This window comes from Oryctolagus cuniculus, chromosome 12, assembly GCF_964237555.1.
Source record: "Oryctolagus cuniculus chromosome 12, mOryCun1.1, whole genome shotgun sequence".
NCBI classification, from domain to species: Eukaryota; Metazoa; Chordata; class Mammalia; order Lagomorpha; family Leporidae; genus Oryctolagus; species Oryctolagus cuniculus.
Genome location: NC_091443.1, coordinates 72,807,371 through 72,826,623, shown reverse-complemented (window position 1 = coordinate 72,826,623; position 19,253 = coordinate 72,807,371). Strand labels below are relative to the sequence as shown.

The window sequence follows — 19,253 nt, the reverse complement described above, 5'->3', positions numbered from 1 at the left end:
TTAAATGAATTTAATTAAAGGACTAATTTTGAGGCAAAAGCAGGTTACCTTCTAGGCATTTACTCCCGTCTTCGCTGTAGCTGCTGTGGGCGAGGAGCGATGTCCATACACTGCATGTTCTGTGCACACCCCTGGAACTCTCAATGTCACTTGAGAAGTGGGGGTCCTTAGATCCCACCCCTGTCCTTATTCCCAGTGTTCTGTGTTACTGGGAATCTCTTTGGCTTTGCTGCGCCTTGACATGCATGTGACAGTGTCTGACATTTAAAGAAAGGGAGAGTTAGGTTCTGCTGTTCCTAGCATAATCACTCCCATTTTGGATTGAGGAGAGCTCCAGATTGTATTTGCAGCAATGCTTATGGTTGCATCTGCGGCTGCCCCAGGTGCAGCTGGCAGATAGACAGAACTGTGAAAACCTGGGAAGCCCCAGGCCCTTGGGTGGAGAAGCAGATAGGGGCTCGCCCGGGTCCTTGGCAGATGGTTCACTCCCAGCCAACGCTTTCTGAATTGCCTGGCTGACAAATTGTGCTCACCCCACTGGCCTCATCTGGTTACCTTGCTCCTCTGCAGGCATTTGTGTTCAGACATACTTTCTCCTTCACACTGCTAAATTTAAGGCTTCATTTTCAAATCAAATGCTCATCTGGCTGGGCGCCTGAGAAAGCACATGTGGAGTGCTGAGAGACTCAGGCAGGGGATGGCGCACTCGCTTCTGGAGAGCGCATCTGCAGACCATATGAACTGTAAACGTTTTGAAATGGCAAAAAAAAAAAAAAAGTAAAAACCAAAACTTTCTGTCTAAAGGGGAGAGCTGAGGTGGTTTTTTTTTTTGTTTGTTTGTTTGTTTCCTTCTTTCTAGACTCAGTTATTAAGCATCTGGAAATTACTGACCTGTAGCGTACAATGTGTTTACTGTCTCTATCAGCCAGTGTGGGATCCATCCACACTTAACATAATGAGGCCCATGCTCTACAAACACTTGCCTCACTAGAAAGGGGCTTTGGAGTGACATGAGTTGGCCATGAGTTGAGTTGCTAGGTACATGATTTTAATGCGATTTACATTCTTTCACTTAATTATTTCCTCCTCAACTCAGATGATAAAAATAGGTTAATATTTTGTGAAATAGTAGAATGTAATTTTCCATTAGGAGCAAGACAAATGAGGAAAGGACACAGCCTCCTTTATTTGCACCCTACCAGGTGACTGATGTGCTGTGTATTTTTTACTTTGAGAGCCGTCTCTGGGCAGGTGTCCTGTCTTCTTTGCTGAGCTTTCTCATTTGTGCCTGGTCTCCCATTGTAGAATTGTTTCAGAAGACATAGTTTCTGGGTCTTGGGTCTCAGCTGTTGTGTGTGCTGGGGCACAGAGATGCCGCCATGCTTGCACAGATTGCCAGGGATGCCCTTGCATTCTGTTTTGGGAAATATCTTCAGAATATTCTGGTTTTTTTGTTATTAATTTCTCTATCTTCTAAATTTTGTCCTTGCTCTGTACATCTTTTCCCACTCTCATTCTAAGGATGAAGAAGAAAGAACTATGGAATTGGGATATAAAAAAATGATAGAAAAACAATATTCAACAGAGACCTTATTAAACTGAAAACATGCTAGAGTATTAGGTATCTAAAAGCAAATATGCAAAGAACCATGATATAAACCCTTGTAATTGGTATGTAGATTTGTTGATGCTTGGTTTCAAAACTGGTAAAAATCATGTCAAATTAATGTAAGTTCTACCCAACTGTATCCAGTTATTATTTACTCTTCCTGATGTGAAATTTCCTAATTAACCAAGGGGAAACTGCCTGTTAATGATTAGGAACGAAGTTCAGGTGAGAGAAGACTTCTCTCACATATTTTGTCATCTTTTTACAGACTGCAAATGATACTGTAAGACTTTGAAATCTCTGGTGAGAAAGCAGAGAGGGCCCAGAGGAGTGTGAGGCCAGCCAGCCATTGCTCTGAAGCAGGAAAACTTCATCCCAGAGCTGGGTGGAGTACACAATGTAGAGTGTTTCCCAGAAAGCAATTAAAAGGTCAGCTTTCTGGAAGAAATGTTCCATCTTCCTGTTAGAGAAAGCCAGACTCCAGGCAAAAAAAGCTACATATATCTACATTCATGGCATAGAAAACGTCTTCAAGACTTTGAGAGAGAGAAATGGAGAGATTGCATTAGAAGGCACTTATCGTTTACCTTATCTCTAAAACATGAGAAATGGAGCCACCATTTGCCATCCCAGTCCTCAGCTCCCAGACTTTCTGCTGTCCTGGGTGTGTTCAGAGCTGTGATCAATGGGACATGGGGCAGCAGATGTGTTAGGACCTTGGCCAGCAGCCAGGTTTACCTAGGTCAGTTAGGACTGGAAAGAGTGGATTCATTTGGGCAGCCTAGTTCATGACCTAGTTTGGGGCAAGGAAGAGTGTTGCTATTTTTGTTTGCACTCCAATCCTATTGGCTTAGATTGGAGAAATGATAGAGTGCAACAGTAGTGTTAGCCTGGGGCCATTTGAGTTATGTTTCCAGCACTGATAAGACCAGACATATCATGGCTGCTGTAAACCAAAAAGATTTTTAGGTCTGTCATGGTTCTCCAAATATGGAGTACTTTATATGTACCAAAGATGATGAACATTTCATTATGTCTTTAGTTTATATTTCTATGTAATCTAGATACAAATATAGTTTGTGTTTTTTTCAGTATTTATTTTCATCTAGTTGACAGGCAGAGAGAAAGAGGTCAATGAACACTCCATGCTCTGGGTCACTGCCCACATGCCTTCAATGGCTAGGCTGAAGTTAGAACTCCATCTGGGCCTCTAATGTAGGTGACAGATCTTGAGTACTGAGGACTCAGGTATTTGAGCCATCATTTGCTGTCTTGTAGGATACATTAGAAAGAAGCTGGATTAGAAGTGGAGTAGACAGCAGTCACTAGGCACTCCGACATGGGATGTGGTGTTCCAACTAACGGCTTAACCTGATGCACGACCACAGCCCTGCCGCAGTATTTTTTTGGTGATTTTCTGAACACATATTGTTAAATTTCTTTCTAGCAAGTTTGTACCAATTTATCATCTCATGTGAACAAATAAGAGTAGTTTTTCCATTATACCACCAAAACTTTGAGCACTATCTTTTACAGTACAGTTCAACCTGGTAGGTATAAATAAGTGTGTTTTAAGATTTGTTGATTTATGGTAATTTATAGGAAGGGGGTCTATTTCCCCCCATATATCAATTAATTACTTTCAATATTTCTCCTTTCTGTTTATACTCATTACTTATTGTTAGTCTATGTTATTTCTTCATTCAGCTTGCAAATCTATTTTCAATTTTGGCTCCTAACAAAGTCTTCCAGTGGTCAACAGTGGCACTCGTGTTTACAGAGCTAGCACTTCCTGGTCTCTGCCGCTATCATGTGCAGGTTGAATAATGTCTCTCTAAGCAGGACTGGCTTGTTCTAAGCCATCCACATTTCTGTCAGGTTTTTTTCTTTTTTTCAGAAACAGTGCAGATCAAAGCATATTCTTCTTAAACACTCTTCAGTGACTTCCCTTCCCATTCCTTCAAAAGTACCTATTCCGGTGCAGCCTCTAGTTTGTCCTCCTAACCATCTCCAAGCACACCGAATTACTTGCCTTTTAAAAACTTTGTGTTCTTGCCCTTTTCTTTCATCCATCAGGGCTCAGATTCTGCGTCGCCCTCTCCAGAAATCCTTCCAGTGCCTGCTTCAGGCAGGTTGGGTGGTCAGTGCCTTTTTGTGCTCCAATGGCACATTGTAAGTGTCACCAGGATAGGGTCACACACAGCGTTTTTACGTCAGTCTGTCTTAGGCTCTCTCTCTTAACTGTGAGTCGCTTCAGAACAAGAACCATGTTAGGTTTAGTCTCACTGATTGGCCCACTCCCCAACACATAGTAGGTGCACAACGTTTGTGAAATTCAGCAGAATATACTTAATCTTTCAACCCACAATGTGCATTCATGACATAGATCATAATTAAGAAACTGGAAATTTAAAGGCATGTAGACTAGTCGCCTGTAAAAGGTGCATCTTGACAAACATCCGTATGGAGTGTAAGTCAGAAGTACACTCTTTGTGGAGAAAGAACAGTGCTTTTATTCTCTAAACTGCAATGATCCATGTGTCCCTACCCTCTTCCCACACTTTGTGATTGTTCTCTGCTACCCTTTCTTAGGGCCTTCCCAGCAGGTGTAGCCATGTGAAATTATTATTCACTTAGAGCTCAGTATGATGCACACTCATTATGAGTATGTGCAAATAGCTGCTCCATTCAAATATTTATTAACAGATATGTACTGAGTCCCTAATATCTCCTACAGACTAAGGATACAGGCAGAAATGAGTCGACCAGAAAAATTCCTGTTCCAATGAAACTCTCTTCTAGTAGGGAAGACAGACAATAAACAAAATATAAATATATCATACGATTTCAGATAGTTGTAAGTGCAACAAGACAGTAAAATAGGATAGTAGCATAAAGAGTGATGGGACGGGAGGTGGTGAGATGAATTTAAATAGGGTGGCCAGATAAGGCTCCTGGAAGAGGTGAGATCTGAGTTGAGAGACAGCATTATTCATGCCAAGATTTTTGGTAAAAGAAACAACTATACAAGCCCCAAAGTGGAAATGAACTTGACAGTAGGATATCTATTACGGCTGGAGTATTGTGAAAAATATGAGTTTTGAGGGGTTGGCAAGAGCCAATTCTTGTGGGTGAAGATGCAGAATTCCAATTTATGTTCAAAGTAGTAAGAAGCCCTGGAAGGCTTTATGCAGGAATTTGACATGAACAAGATTTTTCTGGGACCAGTGCTGTGGGTTGTACTTTAAGCAGCTATTGCTGGTATATCATATCGGAGTTGTTGGTTGAAGCCCTAGTTACTCTGCTTCCGATCCAGCTTCCCAATAATGTACCTGGAGAGAACATCAAAGATGGCTCAAGTGCTTAGACCTCTGCCACCAACAGTGCAGACTGAGGAGGAGTTTCAGTCTTCTGGCCTTGACCTGACCCAGTTCCAGCTGTTGTGGCTATTTGGGGCTATTTGTTCTCTCTTTTTCTCTGTCACTCCACCTTCCAAAAAAATAATAAATAAGTCTTTAAAATAAGATTTCCTTGGCTGCCATGTGGACTGTGGAATAAAGAAGAAAGTCCAGGTAGAATGATAATGCCAAATTTTTTCCCACTGTTGTGCAGGTGAGATGATAAACCTATGGATTTGGGTGGTGGCAGTGAAGGACAGAAGACAAAATAGGCTGTGGTTGTCATCATCGCCACTACCACCACCCAACATCATCAACATTGAAAACTGATTTACACACACACACACACACACACCCCACTACAATCATTCATTTTCTATGTATTACCTGCCTGCACCCTCTATCAACTACCTGATATTTTTGGATCTGTCCTCATTTTTATTTTTATTTTTGGAATATTTGAAAAGCAAATCCTATATTTCATATCATGCTATCAGTAAATACTTTCTTGTTTACCTGGAACATATAAGAACTTAAAATATATTTAGCTGTAATTCTATTAGTATATCCAACAAAGCAGCAATACTTCCATACTATCTAATGCCATAGACTGTGGTGTATTTTTAAGGTAGAGACAATAGAAGGCTGCTGTATTGAGAATGTTTGAGGAAAGGATTCAAGAATCTAGTTTTTGGCTGATGTTTTAAAGTGGGTAAAATGGAAAGGAACATGTGGTGGTTGATACCTGCCTGAACTGGAAAACCAGAATTCTTTCAAGGTATATAGAATACACTGTTGAAACTTAGCATAGGGGTCTGTCTGGGCTGGAAATATAAATTTTAAGTTCATCTGGCCTTCTAGAATGAGAGTCTATACCCTACATAGTGGAGAAAAGAGCTTTGGACACAATGAGACTTGAAGATGGGAAAAAAAGGAATGGGCTAGCTAAGGGTTTGAGAAAGAATGACTAAGGAACTAAGAGGAAAACCATTAGAATATGGTGTTCTGGATTTAAAGAAAAGGATCTGAAGAAATAGAGTGGCTGACTGTGATGAATAAAGTAAGATTGAGAACCGATCACTGGATTTAGGGACATAAAGAATGACAGGAGAGGCTGAAGTGGAGGGCGGGGGGATAAAGACAAAATCCTGAGTAGAGAAAGCATGGGCTATCAAGATGTGGAGATAGTGTGTCCAGATAGCACTTTTGCAGCCTTGAAATTAAAATAAAAATGTACTGTTCTTTAAATGAGATGCTTCATAAAAACACAAATTTGAAATATTTAAATGTGTATGTTATTTTATAGTTTACAAAATATATACAAAATATATATGTTACAACTTACAGCTTTCAAAAATTTATCTTTTCTAAAACTCATAGATAGATGTTTAAATGTCAGGTGGGCATGTACCATTTTAAGGACTTTAGTCTTAGGAATAAGAGACGTTCTGAGGAATTGACAAGAGCTAATTCTTGTCGGTCATGTTGGGAAATTTAAATTTTTGTCAATTTCTTACCCAAAGTCAAAGGATTGATGGGTGGTTGGACCCAACCCTTTATTTTCTGATTCTATAACATGAGCTCTTGCTACTGTATTATGTCATCTTCTTTCAACATTCTATTTCGATTGACATTCTATTGCTTAAGTGCAAAGATTTTTAAAAATTCATTTCCAACTTTTGGCATATTCTGAACAGAATTTTACTTCTGCAAGTATCAAGATTATCCCTTTAGTGTAACCTTCAAAGGACAGTCTGCCTATAAAATTTTTTAGGTTTTGTTTAAACAATCCATTAAGATGTGTCATACATAAATTTGAAACATTAGCCTAACCTTTGTTTCTCCTCATAATAAAGGTGCGGAGGCCATAAAACTGATGGTACAATGAAAGTGATCAAAACCAGTAAGATTTATCCTGGTCCCAAGAGAATTACGAATGTCATAATTGTTGAAGTCTCAAAAAATGGAGATATTTTACTTACGGCCATAAGCAAATACTGATTAAAATTTGTTGGCATGGTGTTAAGTCATGATTCTGAGGAGACAAGTCTAGAGGGATCAGAGTAATAAAGTCCAGGCATATAGTTTTCAGATGAGCTCACTCTATATAAGGATGAAGTTTGGAATATCTTGAGGAGTAATAGTTCATATATCCTTTACAAGGCAGTCTCTCTGGCCCATCAGTTTTCTCACTGGGCTTTTGATGACAGCTATATGGCAAATAATATAGCACTGAGATCATGCTCCTGAAGCTCAGGTGCTCTTCATTGCTGGAGAGCAGTCAGGACACAGTCACATGCTCCAGGTATCAAAAGACAAAGATGATTTAATTGTGACTATTTAAGAACTAGATTTATATTTTCCCTTTAGCCTCTAGGATCTTGGATAACTACAGCTTGTCCCTAATTCCACTTGGACCTCTGCTCAGAGCAGTGTCTCGCTCAGAGTGCTCATTTTGTGTTTATAAGAGACATCTTGAACTATGGGTGATCAATTAATGAGGAATTCTACTTATGTGTGATCTGGCGCTTCTGAGGAACTCAAGTCAACAAACATTCCAACTAACTTTAAAGTGACATTAAATTTTTTTTGTAAAAGATTTATTTATTTATTTGAAAGAGAGGGAGAGAGGAAAATCTTCCATCTGCTGATTCACTCCTTAGTTGACCGCAACTGACAGGGCTGGGCCAGGCTGAAGCCAGGAGCTTAATCTGGGTCTCTTAAGTGGGTGCAGTGGCCCACTATCTTCCCAGTGCTTTTTCCAGGCCATTATCAGGGAGCTGGCTCAGAAGTAGAGCAGCCAGGACATGAACGGGCACCCATATGGGATGCCGGCATAGCAGGTGGTGGCTTTACTCACTACACCACCATGCTGGCCCCAATATTTATTTATTTTTACTTAAAAAACAGTTCCAAAGGGGGAGGGGGGAGAGGGAGTAGGGGGAGAAGGAGGGAGAGGGAGGAAGGGAAGGAGGGATGGAGGAAGGAAGTGCAAACGTGTACGCAAGAGAGTGCTATCTGCTGGTTCACTCCCAAGTGGCACTCTTTCAGTGGGAGTGTAAATTAGTACCATCATTGTAGAAAAGAATATGAAAGTCCCTCAGAAAATAAAACAGCACCGTAAGTAAGATCTATCCATCTTACTACTGGGGATGTATTCAAGGGAAATGAGACCAGTGTATTGGAGAGACATCTGCACTCTGAAGTTTACTGTTCACAAGAACCAAGAAATGGAAACAGCCTAAGTGTCTATCAACTAATGAATGGATAAAGAAAATGTGGTACATATCCAAAATGAAATACTCTTCAGTCACAAAGAAAGGTTAAATCTTTTTATTTGCAACAACAGGGATGTAACTGGCGGTCATAAAAATATCTATATATGTATTATTTATTTGAAAAAATGACAGAGAGAAAGTTGGGGATGGGGAAGAGAGAGAGTGAGGGATGGAGATTGATCTCCCATTTGCTGGTTCATACTCCAAATGGCTGCAATAGCCAGGCCAGAGTTAGGAGCTGGGAGCTCTATCCACGTCTCCAATGTGGGTGGCATCGGCCTAAGCACTCAGGCCATTTTGGCTGCTTTCCCAGGTGTATTAGCAGGGAGCTGGATTGGAAGCAGAGCATCCAGGACTCAAACTGGCGCTTTGATACGGGATGCTGGTATCTCAGGCAGTGGCTTAATCTGCTGTGCCACAGAGCTTGCTCCTGGAGGTCATTATACTAAGTGAGATAGGCCAAGCAGAAAAAGACATGATCTCACTTGTCTTGGAATATTATAAAGCAAGTTGATTCCATAGAAATCCAGAATATAATGGTGGTTACTAGAAGTTGGAGAGAGTAGGAGGGAGGAAGGCATGGGAAAATGTTGATTAATGGTTATGTACTAAGTTACAGAAAGATAAAAGTAAGACGTTCTGATGTTCTGTTGCACAGTAGAGTGACTATAAACAATGATAATGTATTGTATACTTGTCTAAAAAATAAAGCAGGGGCCAGTGTTGTGGCGTTAAGAGGTTCAGCCACTGCCTGTATATGCCATATAGCATTGCATATGGGTGCCAGTTCAAGTCCTGGCTGCTCCACTTCTGATCCAGCTCCCTGCTAATGTGCCTGGGAAAGCAGTTGAGGATGGCCCACTTGGGCTTTTGTACCCATCTGGGAGACCTAAATTAAGCTCCTGGATCCTAGCTTTGGCCTGGCACAATCCTAGCCATTGAGACCACCTGGGGAGGGAACCAATGGATAGAAGACCTCTCTCTCTCTCTCTCCCCCCATGTCTCCCTCTCTCTCTGAAACCTTGACTTTCAAATAAATAAATCTTAAAAAAAAGCAACAAGAAAGGATCTTGAATGTTTTTACTATAAAAATGATAAATGTTTGAGGATATTTATATGTTTACTGTAATTGGATATTACCTTAATGTATACATGTATTGAAATACCACATGGTACCCCATAAAATGTGCGGTTTCTGTGTGTCAGTTAAAAATAAGAGTATAATTACATAAACACATCAACAGCAAAACTGGAGCACGGGCTCTCACTTGGAGGTGGATGCTCTGTTGTCCTGTGCACACTCCCCTTCAGAACTGCAGAATGTACTTTGCCAGCTACCCCAGCACTGCCCACATACAACCCTCAGCTGCCAGCCCTCTCTGGGAGTTGCCCTTGCCTGAGAACAGTGTTTTGCTCAAGGCCATTCCTGTTTTGTGGCATCCTCCTGCACCCAGTGACTGAATGATGCCAAGGTATTAAGACCTGGCTCCCTCTATCCAGTTCTGGAGAGGAGTTTCAGCAACAGAGCTCACCATGGGCTTGGCTCAGGCTGTTGTCACTACATCAGTGACCCAACTTCTCCCTCTGTCCAAATGCACTTCCGTTACTCCCTCATAGCGGCTACTCCCAAGAGAACTTGCCAATCAACATCTTGCACACAAGTCTCCCCCTGACTGCTGCCTGGAATCCAACCTTCACCTAACTAGCTGCTTTCTCTGTGACCCGTCTACGGCATTTCCTTCAGCATTCATGTGTGAGAGGAGAGATACTAGTCTTCCTTTGAAATAATTTTCCTCTGAATTCCTTATGGACTATTCATCTATTAATGAAAACCTAACTAAAAATTTAGAGAAGACCTTAGAAGATGGATTCTGGGGAAAGGTTTTGATTTTGGGAAATGACGAAAGGGAATATATTCCCTGCATGACATTCAGCAGAAAATTGTTGTTTTTAATGTTCAGGTGAAACTTAGGCAATTGTTCATTTAGTTTCCAAAATACAGAAGCGCAATTGTATTTGTGTGGATGTTTACGTATCCAACTAATGCATGATAGGATTTATATGGATTTACATAAATTACACAGGACATCTACACGATTGATTACATTTTTCTCAGCAAATTGGTAAATTAAATTATCCACACACTAGGACTATGTCTTTCATCATCTCTCCTTTTTCCCACCCTTCCCCCTGGAAAATTGGTGAGAGATCATCTTCAGCAGCTGACCACAAACCTCCCATGAGATTTTTGCCTCTGCATAAGCATTTTGCTTATAAGAAGGGTGAAAAAGGAGGGAAACATCTGTATTCTTCAAAATAAATGGATTCCAAGGATATGAGCATTATGTTCATTCCCAGTGTAATGAGATCCTGCTCACCAGTGCATTGTTAGGGGATTAGGGACAAGCTGTATGTTTTACTCTAGGGCGGCTCTGACAACACTGGGATTGAAAAGAACCAGAAACCGCTGCTGCCCACTGAGCATTTGTGTCAGGGGACCGGGACTGGACTCTGTCTTTGGGTTAGCTGGTTTTCAACACTGCGAGAGTACACTATTGCCATGATCCAATTGTTTCAGCTCCTTGGGAGTCATTTTGTTTTTAATAGGTAATACATAATCACTGGAAAAAATAAAGCCCAGAAGAACAATAAATGCAGATTATTTACAGCATGGATTTTGTAGCCAGACAGACTTGGGTTCAATTCCTGGCCCTGCTTCTTATATATGACCTTGGAAAAGTTTTCTTTTATTCCTATTTTTCCCCTCACTAATTGGCTGTTAAAATGACATTATATGTAAGGCCAAAAAATTTAACAGTAGTGCACAAAAGAGAATACAATGGAAATCCTGTCTCCCTTTTATTTCAGTTTGTCTATTCATTTCCTTTCTCTAAGTGACAGCCACTGAACTATTTCTTGTGTGACTTTCAAGAAATTTTCTGTACATGTAAAATCATATGCATGTGCAAGCACACCCTTGTCACAATACAGAGTTAGAATCCTATGCGTATGCTGTCTTCTTTGAAGACTTCTTTTCACTCTGACACTGTTACTTAGGGCACATTTCACATCAGCATGTATTAGTCTGTCTAAGCTAATAGACCTTATTAACTTTTTAGTGGCTATGCTGTATTTTTTTAAAAGATTTATTTTATTTATTTGAAAGAATTACAGAGAGAGGTAGAGACATAGAGGTCTTCCATCCGCTCGTTCACTCCCCAAATGGCTGCAACAGCCAGAGCTGCGCTGATCTGAAGCCAGGAGCCAGGAGCTTCTTCTGGGTCTCCCACATGGGTGCAGGGGCGCAAGGAATTGGGCATCTTCTACTGCTATCCCAGGCCATAGCAGAGAGCGGGATCAGAAAAGGAGCAGCTGGGATTAGAACCAGCGTCCATATGGGATGCCGGCGCTTTAGGCCAGGGCTTTAACCTGCTGCGCCACCATGCCGGCCCCACTATACTGTATTTCTTAAAAACAATTTACTTGTTTGCATTTTATTCAAAAGTCAGACATACACACATACAATGAGAGAGAGAGATAGGCAAGAGATATCAATCCTCTACCTGCTGGTTCACTCCCCAAATGTGTGCAACTCCAGGGATGGGCCAGGTTGAAGCCAGGACCTGGAATTTAATCTGGGTCTCCCATGTGGGTGGCACCTGCTGCCTCCCAGGGTGCACATTAGCAGGAAGTTGGAGGTGGAACTCAAAACCATGCACTCCAACACACTGCCAGAGTCCCAAGCACTGTCTCAGCTGCTATACCAAATACCTGCACTGACTGGGTAGATGAACTATGACGAAGTATAGTATTGTATATCTGTCTAATTCCTATTGATGGACATTTTAATGGCTTCTATTTGATTTGTTTTACAAACAATGCTCCAGTAAACATCCTTGTAAATTTATAAGTATGCCTCTGTATGATCAGTTCTTTAAAGTAGAATATATCATAATGTATGGGTATGTAAACTTTTGACTGATATTGCAAAATAGGGCAAATGTCTCAATTTCTCTGAATCTTCATGTCTCATTCTGTAAAAATTGCAATAGAAATAGAAAAAAATAAATATAATATAGCAATACATATAGAAATGATAGAGTTCAAATTTAATAGAGGTGCCATTTAGTTTTATTTCACTGCCCTGTATGTGATGGGGTTGTTTTAGTCCCTGGAGTACAGTTAAATATGAAATACATGCTGTTAGGATTCTTATTTGACATTCAGTAAAATGCTACCATCCAACAAATAGTTTTGTAAATACTGATTCTATATTTCTTTATCATTCAATATTTATTATTTAAAGATTGATTTTTTATTTTAAAGCCAAAGTGATAGAGAGGGAGAAGCAGAGAAAGAAAGAGATCTTTCATTTGTTGGTTACTTCTCCAAATGTCCACAGTAGCCCAGGATGGGCCAGGTTGAAGCTAGGAGCCTGAAACCCCATTTGTGTCTCCCATGTGGGTGGTAGAGGCTTGAGTACATGTGTCATTTTCTTTTGCTGTCTCAGGCATATTAGCAGGGAGCTGGACCAGAAGTGGAGCAGCCAAGACTTGAACTGGTGCTTCCATATGGAATGCTAGCATTACAGGTGGTGGCTTCACCTGCTGCACCACAACGTTGGCCCCTCAATAAATATTTGAGGCCTGCTATGAGCTAGGTATCGTTCTGAAGATAAAATGTTGAACAACACGAAGTCTATCTGAGTAAGGGATTACTTTTGTGTGTTATAGGTCTCTCATTTGCTGGAGAGTAAAGAGACCAAGCTTAGCTTAAGTGAATTGGTTGGTTTATTAATAGAGATAAATCATGTTGACCTTTATTATCCTTTCTTTCTAGTACTTATCATGAAGCTTTGGAGGACATTCTCTGTTTTAGGAGTTTATATTGCTAGTAGAAAGTCAGGAGCAGTAGGTTAGGGAAAGGATGATTGGAGCCTGAGGAACATCTATCCTCCAGCTTCAACAGGGGGCTAGTATCTTGCTCAAGATAAACAGCTGATTTGTCATCTGTGGAGCCAATAGTTGAGTGCCATGGAGACTGGGAGGTGCTATCTCACTTTCAGATTTGTATTTTTTGAGGAGTTTTTCATCAGTCTAACAGCTCTTAACAAATTGGACCTCATTAGTTTCAGATAAGTTCATGAGGAATTATTAGTACAGTAGTGATTTCTCTCCCCTTTTTTTAGAAATCAGATTTTTTTGTTGTTCTGAGAGGAGGGATATATTAATTCTAGTTGCCATTGTGTGACAGTTTAACTCCACATGTTTTATGGTACCTTTGGAATTTATATTTTCTCAATATTTTTCCCAGATTTTGGCTTATATGTCAATTGACTTGTGAGTTTACTAAGGTAAAGGTTATGCTTTTGTTTTGCTTTTGAAAAACCTAGTTCTAAGAAACATTAACTAGATTATGTCCTTTTTTATAATCTGAAATAGTTATATGAGGATATTGAAAATTGAGCTCCAGTTAAGAAATCTTGGTATTTCAAGTGCAGTTAAGTGAATTAACGTGTTCTTGGAATGTTTATGTACTACAATTCTTCTATTAGAGAACGAGGGCTTTCCCTAGCAAAAGTAAAAGCAAAGTTTGCAGGTGCTGAGTCCTTGGAGCCAAGTGTCATCCTCACAGCCCACAAGGTCATCCTGTGTCTTAGCAGAGCTATGATGCGTAATTGCTTCCAACATGAGCCCAAGAACAGCTGCGCCACACATGGAAGCCCAGGGAGTGTCTGTTTTCATTGTTTCAGGGTGATGATGAAACCCAGTCACTATACAAATTAAAATCTTAGAAGTCTAGAAATATTTGGAAGATGAGCTTTAAAGCAAATCTTCCTGTCTGGTTCTCTAATTCTGTTTGGATGTCTTTGATGTTGTGTTGTTGTCAGTGGTAGTGGTAGTGGGTATGGCAAGAAAAATGGTTGAATTCAAAATATCGATGGCTTAAATTTATTTTCAGGTCTTTATTAATTTCTACTGGTTCAGTAAGTTTGAATACTGCTCTAGATATGACCCCTACTACTCATTAAATGTATCTCTGGGTTCCTAGTTAAGTGTGGTTGCCTGTTTGGTAAGATAGAAATAGGAAATAACATTAAACAAAATTCTCCTCTGATTGTATTATACACCATTTTCCTGGGGCTTAGGGCCCAGGACAAGAAGATCCAGGTTCTGACAGGTCAGAGGATGATTTGGAGTTGTTTGTGAGTTTGTCTCCTTTACTCACAGTGGGGGTGAGAAATGCAGAAGGAACAGCTACTTATCCCTTCATGGTGGTGGGGCCACAGGAGGTATCTGCCTTTGTGTCCATGGTGGTGGTTGGACACATACGTCTACATACTTTCACACGTAGCCACATACAGTTGCACATCCACAAGCAGCCGCATCCAACAACCACATATGTGTGTCCACATCCACCCACAAGCAGCTACATCTAAACTTGCCTCCAATTGCTTATATGGATTTAGACAACAGTGGCCCAGAGCCAAACCATTACATAACAGGCTTGTGGGCAGATAGCCAAGCAAGTGGGTCTGTCAGTTACCATGACACCAGTTACCACAGAGACAGAGATATTGGAGCACAGAGATAAGGGGGCAAGGACAAAAGGCATGGGAACTTGATAAACACCATCTTCCCAATGTGCACACTGGCTGTTTAACAGGTATATATTCAAATAAGAGGTTAACCAAGACATCTCACACAACCATGGTTTATGAAGATCCCTAGTCCCCCTTTCTGCAAAACTCTAATTGCTGTATGTCAAGTGTTACTTTCTCCTTTCTAAAGTTTTCTGTTTTGTACTTTTTTCTCTTATTATACTTTGCATTTTCAGCAACTTGTTGATTTTTTTTTCATCCTCTTACTTTGCAGGGGTTATGCTATCTTTTGTAGGATGCTACCCACAAATCTGACAGATGTATCTGCTTGTCCATTGTTTGGGTTATTGATGAGGCAGTTGGGAGAGTGCGGGGCTTAGGGTTAATATTCAGGGAATAATGCTTGCTGCTTCTTGTGTGGTACTTCACAGAGTGTTCAAGTAGGAGCAATTGGCATTTGGAAATAAACCTTAATGTCACCTCAGCTTCTTCCTGAAGCAGGTGCAATTTCAATGGAGACTTCAAGGCAATTCAGTAGCAGTGCAATTTCTATACTAAACACACAATCTCCTTCTTCCTACATTCACATCCACTTTTTCTGAGACACAGTATCCCATGAGAAATGTCACTAATTCTCCAAAGAAGGCAGCTCCAGGAGAAATAAACCAGCACATATCTGTACCTGCGAAGATAAAATTAAACATAGAAGCCTTGCTATGTGCTCCCACTGTCATTTCACTAGATAAAGTGCAGAAAAGTGTGGCATTGGAAAAATGGTTGAATTCTGGCTAGAGATGAAAATGCTGCAGTTGAAAATTTTCCAGAACAACATGTACTTGGATCCATATTAAAGAAAAATTCTCTGAGTGTTTAAGCCAAGTGACCCAGCAGGGTTGATAGTGAGAGCATATTTCACAGTTGTATAAATATTTAAAACCACTTTCCAGCCTATAAAACAAGTAAATTAGGTTATTTTTTAAAACCTGCACAATGAAATTAACCTGCCCAGCTTAACTTGTTGGGAAAACCTGCCGCCCTCATCTCAGCCCTTTCTTCTAGGAGGGAATCCCTGGGAAAGTAGTGTGATGAAAACTTCCACCTTAGAAAACAAGGCTGGTTTACATGTCAGGGAGTTTCAGAGGGTGCGTTTAGCACCCATGCCACAGGTGGTCTGTTTCCAGAGGGCTGGTTTGGCTTTGGGAAGCTGGGACTAACTTGTCACTAAGGGGTTAGATCACATGTATACAATAGTTTTCATTATAACTCCCTTTGAACTTGGTGAAGAGTAGGCGAGGGGCTTCATTATATACCTGAGCTTTATTATTTTTTTAAGATTTATTTATTTATTTGAAAGTCAGAGTTACACAGAGAGAGAAAAGAGAAGGAGGGGAGGGAGGGAGGGAGAGAGAGAAGAGAGAGGGAGAGAAAAAGAGGTTCACTCCCCAGTTGGCCGAAATGGCTGGAGCTGCGCCGATCCGAAGCCAGGAGCCAGGAGCTTCCTCCGGGTCTCCCACAAGGGTGCAGGAGCCCAAGCACTTGGGCCATCTTGTACTGCTTTCCCAGGCCACAGCAGAGAGCTGGATTGGAAATGGAGCAGCCGGGACTCGAACCAGCGCCCACATGGGATGTCGGTGCTTCAGGCCAGGGCGTTAACCCGCTGCACCACAGTGCCGGCCCCTATACCTGAGCTTTAAAACAAGCTGTGCAATGTGTTGGCTGTGTTGTTACTGTCTGTTCTAAGCAATAGCAGTTTCAGCCTGTTAGAATGTCACCAATCCATCCTCAGTGTTGTGGGTGATTTGTAGGTGGTTCTTCTCATCAAGTCTTTGATCATCCACAGTTGTTCTTGTCCTTTTCAAATTTGTTTATAACTTTTTTTTCTTCTTTATGCATTTTAACTATTGCCCTGGATCATTCTTTCTTGCCACTGTTTCATCTTCACTTTTCTCCTCCAGTTAAATAGACTTCTGAGACAATGGCAGTGATGTTGCTGTGTTTATTAATGAGTTTGAAATGAATGTCGATGATTGAATGCATGTAGTGTTTGCAGATGCTGCTTAAAGCTGCATGGGATGGTGGACGAGTGCTCAACCATGAGTTTGGCATCTTGGGTTTAGCCCATGGATACCACTAACTTGTTGGGTATTCTTGGGCAAATTACTTTACCTCTCTGGGTCTTGGTTCTCACATCACTGAGGCAAAGAACTTCATTATATAAGGTGCTTTCAAATTTAATTTTCTAGGAAAGTCTTATCTGCTTTCTCTAGATCTGATACTACATGTGAATATATTTCCTTGATTATACTTCTGATTTTTTCTCCATTCTTGAAAATAATAATTTTGGTTTTGTTTTCAGACTGCAGAATGAAAAATGGATGAATGTCAAAGTGGGAGACATCATTAAATTAGAAAATAACCAATTTGTTGCTGTAAGTATTCAATATTATTTAAAGAATTTATCTAATGTGTTTGCACTTACAAATTTAGTACATCCATAATAATCTAAAGAAATTAAGAAGGGAATACCAGTGTATATTCATAAGCAGTCTCAATTATAAAATGTTTGAAAAGATGAATAGATTTATGGCTTCCAATAACATGGTAGCTCAGGTAAGAATAGTGATTATCACTTTGTCTATTTCCTTAGGGACCTATCGTTACAAGAGATATTGTCAGGAACCATCAATCATTTTTAAAAAACTTCTGAGTACCTTAAAAATAGTTTTCTCTCACCTATTTTGAATACTATTATTTAGTTCTGTGATTAGTGCTTCTAATTTTTCCTTTCTGAATAATCATAAAATTATTATTGATTATGTTTAGTTAATAAAATGTTAATGAAGTCTTTGTATATCAAATGACACTATAATATATATTCTCAATCTCCCTATGTTGCAATTTCCTTAATAAAATTCTTTCAACAATTACTAAAATATATGCAACTACTGTAGTTAAAATAAAATTTAGGGTGACAAAGATAACTAGAGATTAAAAATTTGAATTGCAATTTTTATGTCAAACATATGTTAGAATACCTATGAAAATGTTTGTATTGAGTATAATTTTGTACAACAAGTTGTAGCATTCATTACATTTGAGTAATTTTACCACAGGGGTGAAATATGGCCCTAAGATCTATTTACATGAATAACAACTGAATTAGGACTCCCAAACATTCCCACTCAGCAATAGTCTTCTTTCAGGAACACGCTTTCTTTGTAGACTGAGTTTGTTGGGTCAGCCATTGCTAAGAAACGACTCAGTGAAGGGTCCATACATAAAAGCACTCACATTTTAAGTAGGGAAATGCTTATTTTTCTGGCAGCCTCAATGCTTTAGAAAATAGCTGAGAACCAAAAATAAGCAAGACCAGCTGAAATGAGGTCTTAAAGTCATGGCTTGTGTTCCTTATTCGTAGGACAATCTGTAAGGTCCTCACAATCTATTTAATATTATTTTAGACACATCTAAATGAGCTTGTCTGGCTTATTTTCCAGCTCATTAGAGATTAGGAACCCTGTGCTAGGAGGTGATGTCAGCTAGCAGAATGGGCCTGGTAGGTGGGCTCAGAGTACCTAATATGGAGACAGTGGATGGGGAACTGGTGAGAACTGAGTCTTTGCTCCCTTCCTCCAGTGAGAGCAAATACTTTATCTTTTTTGATTTTGTTTTTTTTCACATGCCAAACCAGAGTGCTAGACAATTGTATGTTTTCAGATATCCCTTTCAGTTCTTATGTGCTATGATTCTCTTAATTGAGACAGGCTACAAGATCCTTGAAATCAAAGTGCATGTTGATTTGACTGACATCTAGTGCCATGTTATATCATAGGGAGCATTCAATAAATGTTGGTTGAATGAATAAATATCCATCTTTTATAAGAAGAAGACAAAAAATGATAAGTGGATATAAATTCTCAAAATTCAGAGTATAATGGATCACAGGAGTAACAGTAAATAGATCTATATGTCCTAATGAAGAAAAGATCACATATAGTCAAGATTCTTTTTTATGAAGAAAGGATTCTATGTAGCACATTTTAGTCTATTCTCAAAATGGATACAATGGGAGAGTTTTGGTGCTTCTAAGTATATAACCTTAAATTTTTATTTTTTATTATTTTTTTTTTATTTTTATTTTTTGACAGGCAGAGTGGACAGTGAGAGAGAGAGACAGAAAGAAAGGTCTTCCTTTTCCGTTGGTTCACCCCTCAATAGCTGCTGCGGACGGCGCACCGTGCTGATCTGAAGCCAGGAGCCAGGTGCTTCTCCTGGTCTCCCACATGGGTGCAGGGCCCAAGGACTTGGGCCATCCTCTGCTGCCTTCCTGGGCCACAGCAGAGAGCTGGCCTGGAAGAGGAGCAACC

General features: G+C 40.0%; 1 protein-coding gene across 4 annotated transcripts in view; it reads left to right on the top strand.

Moving 5' to 3' along the window:
- The window catches only part of ATP8B4 (ATPase phospholipid transporting 8B4 (putative)), a 260,383-nt gene that overhangs the window by 91,794 nt on the left and 149,336 nt on the right, over window positions 1-19,253 (top strand). For all 4 annotated transcript variants that reach the window (XM_051822381.2, XM_051822379.2, XM_051822380.2 and 1 more), the window contains one exon: window positions 17,243-17,315. In XM_051822381.2, the coding sequence (XP_051678341.2) occupies window positions 17,243-17,315 (73 nt within the window). The remainder of the gene's footprint in view (window positions 1-17,242; window positions 17,316-19,253) is intronic.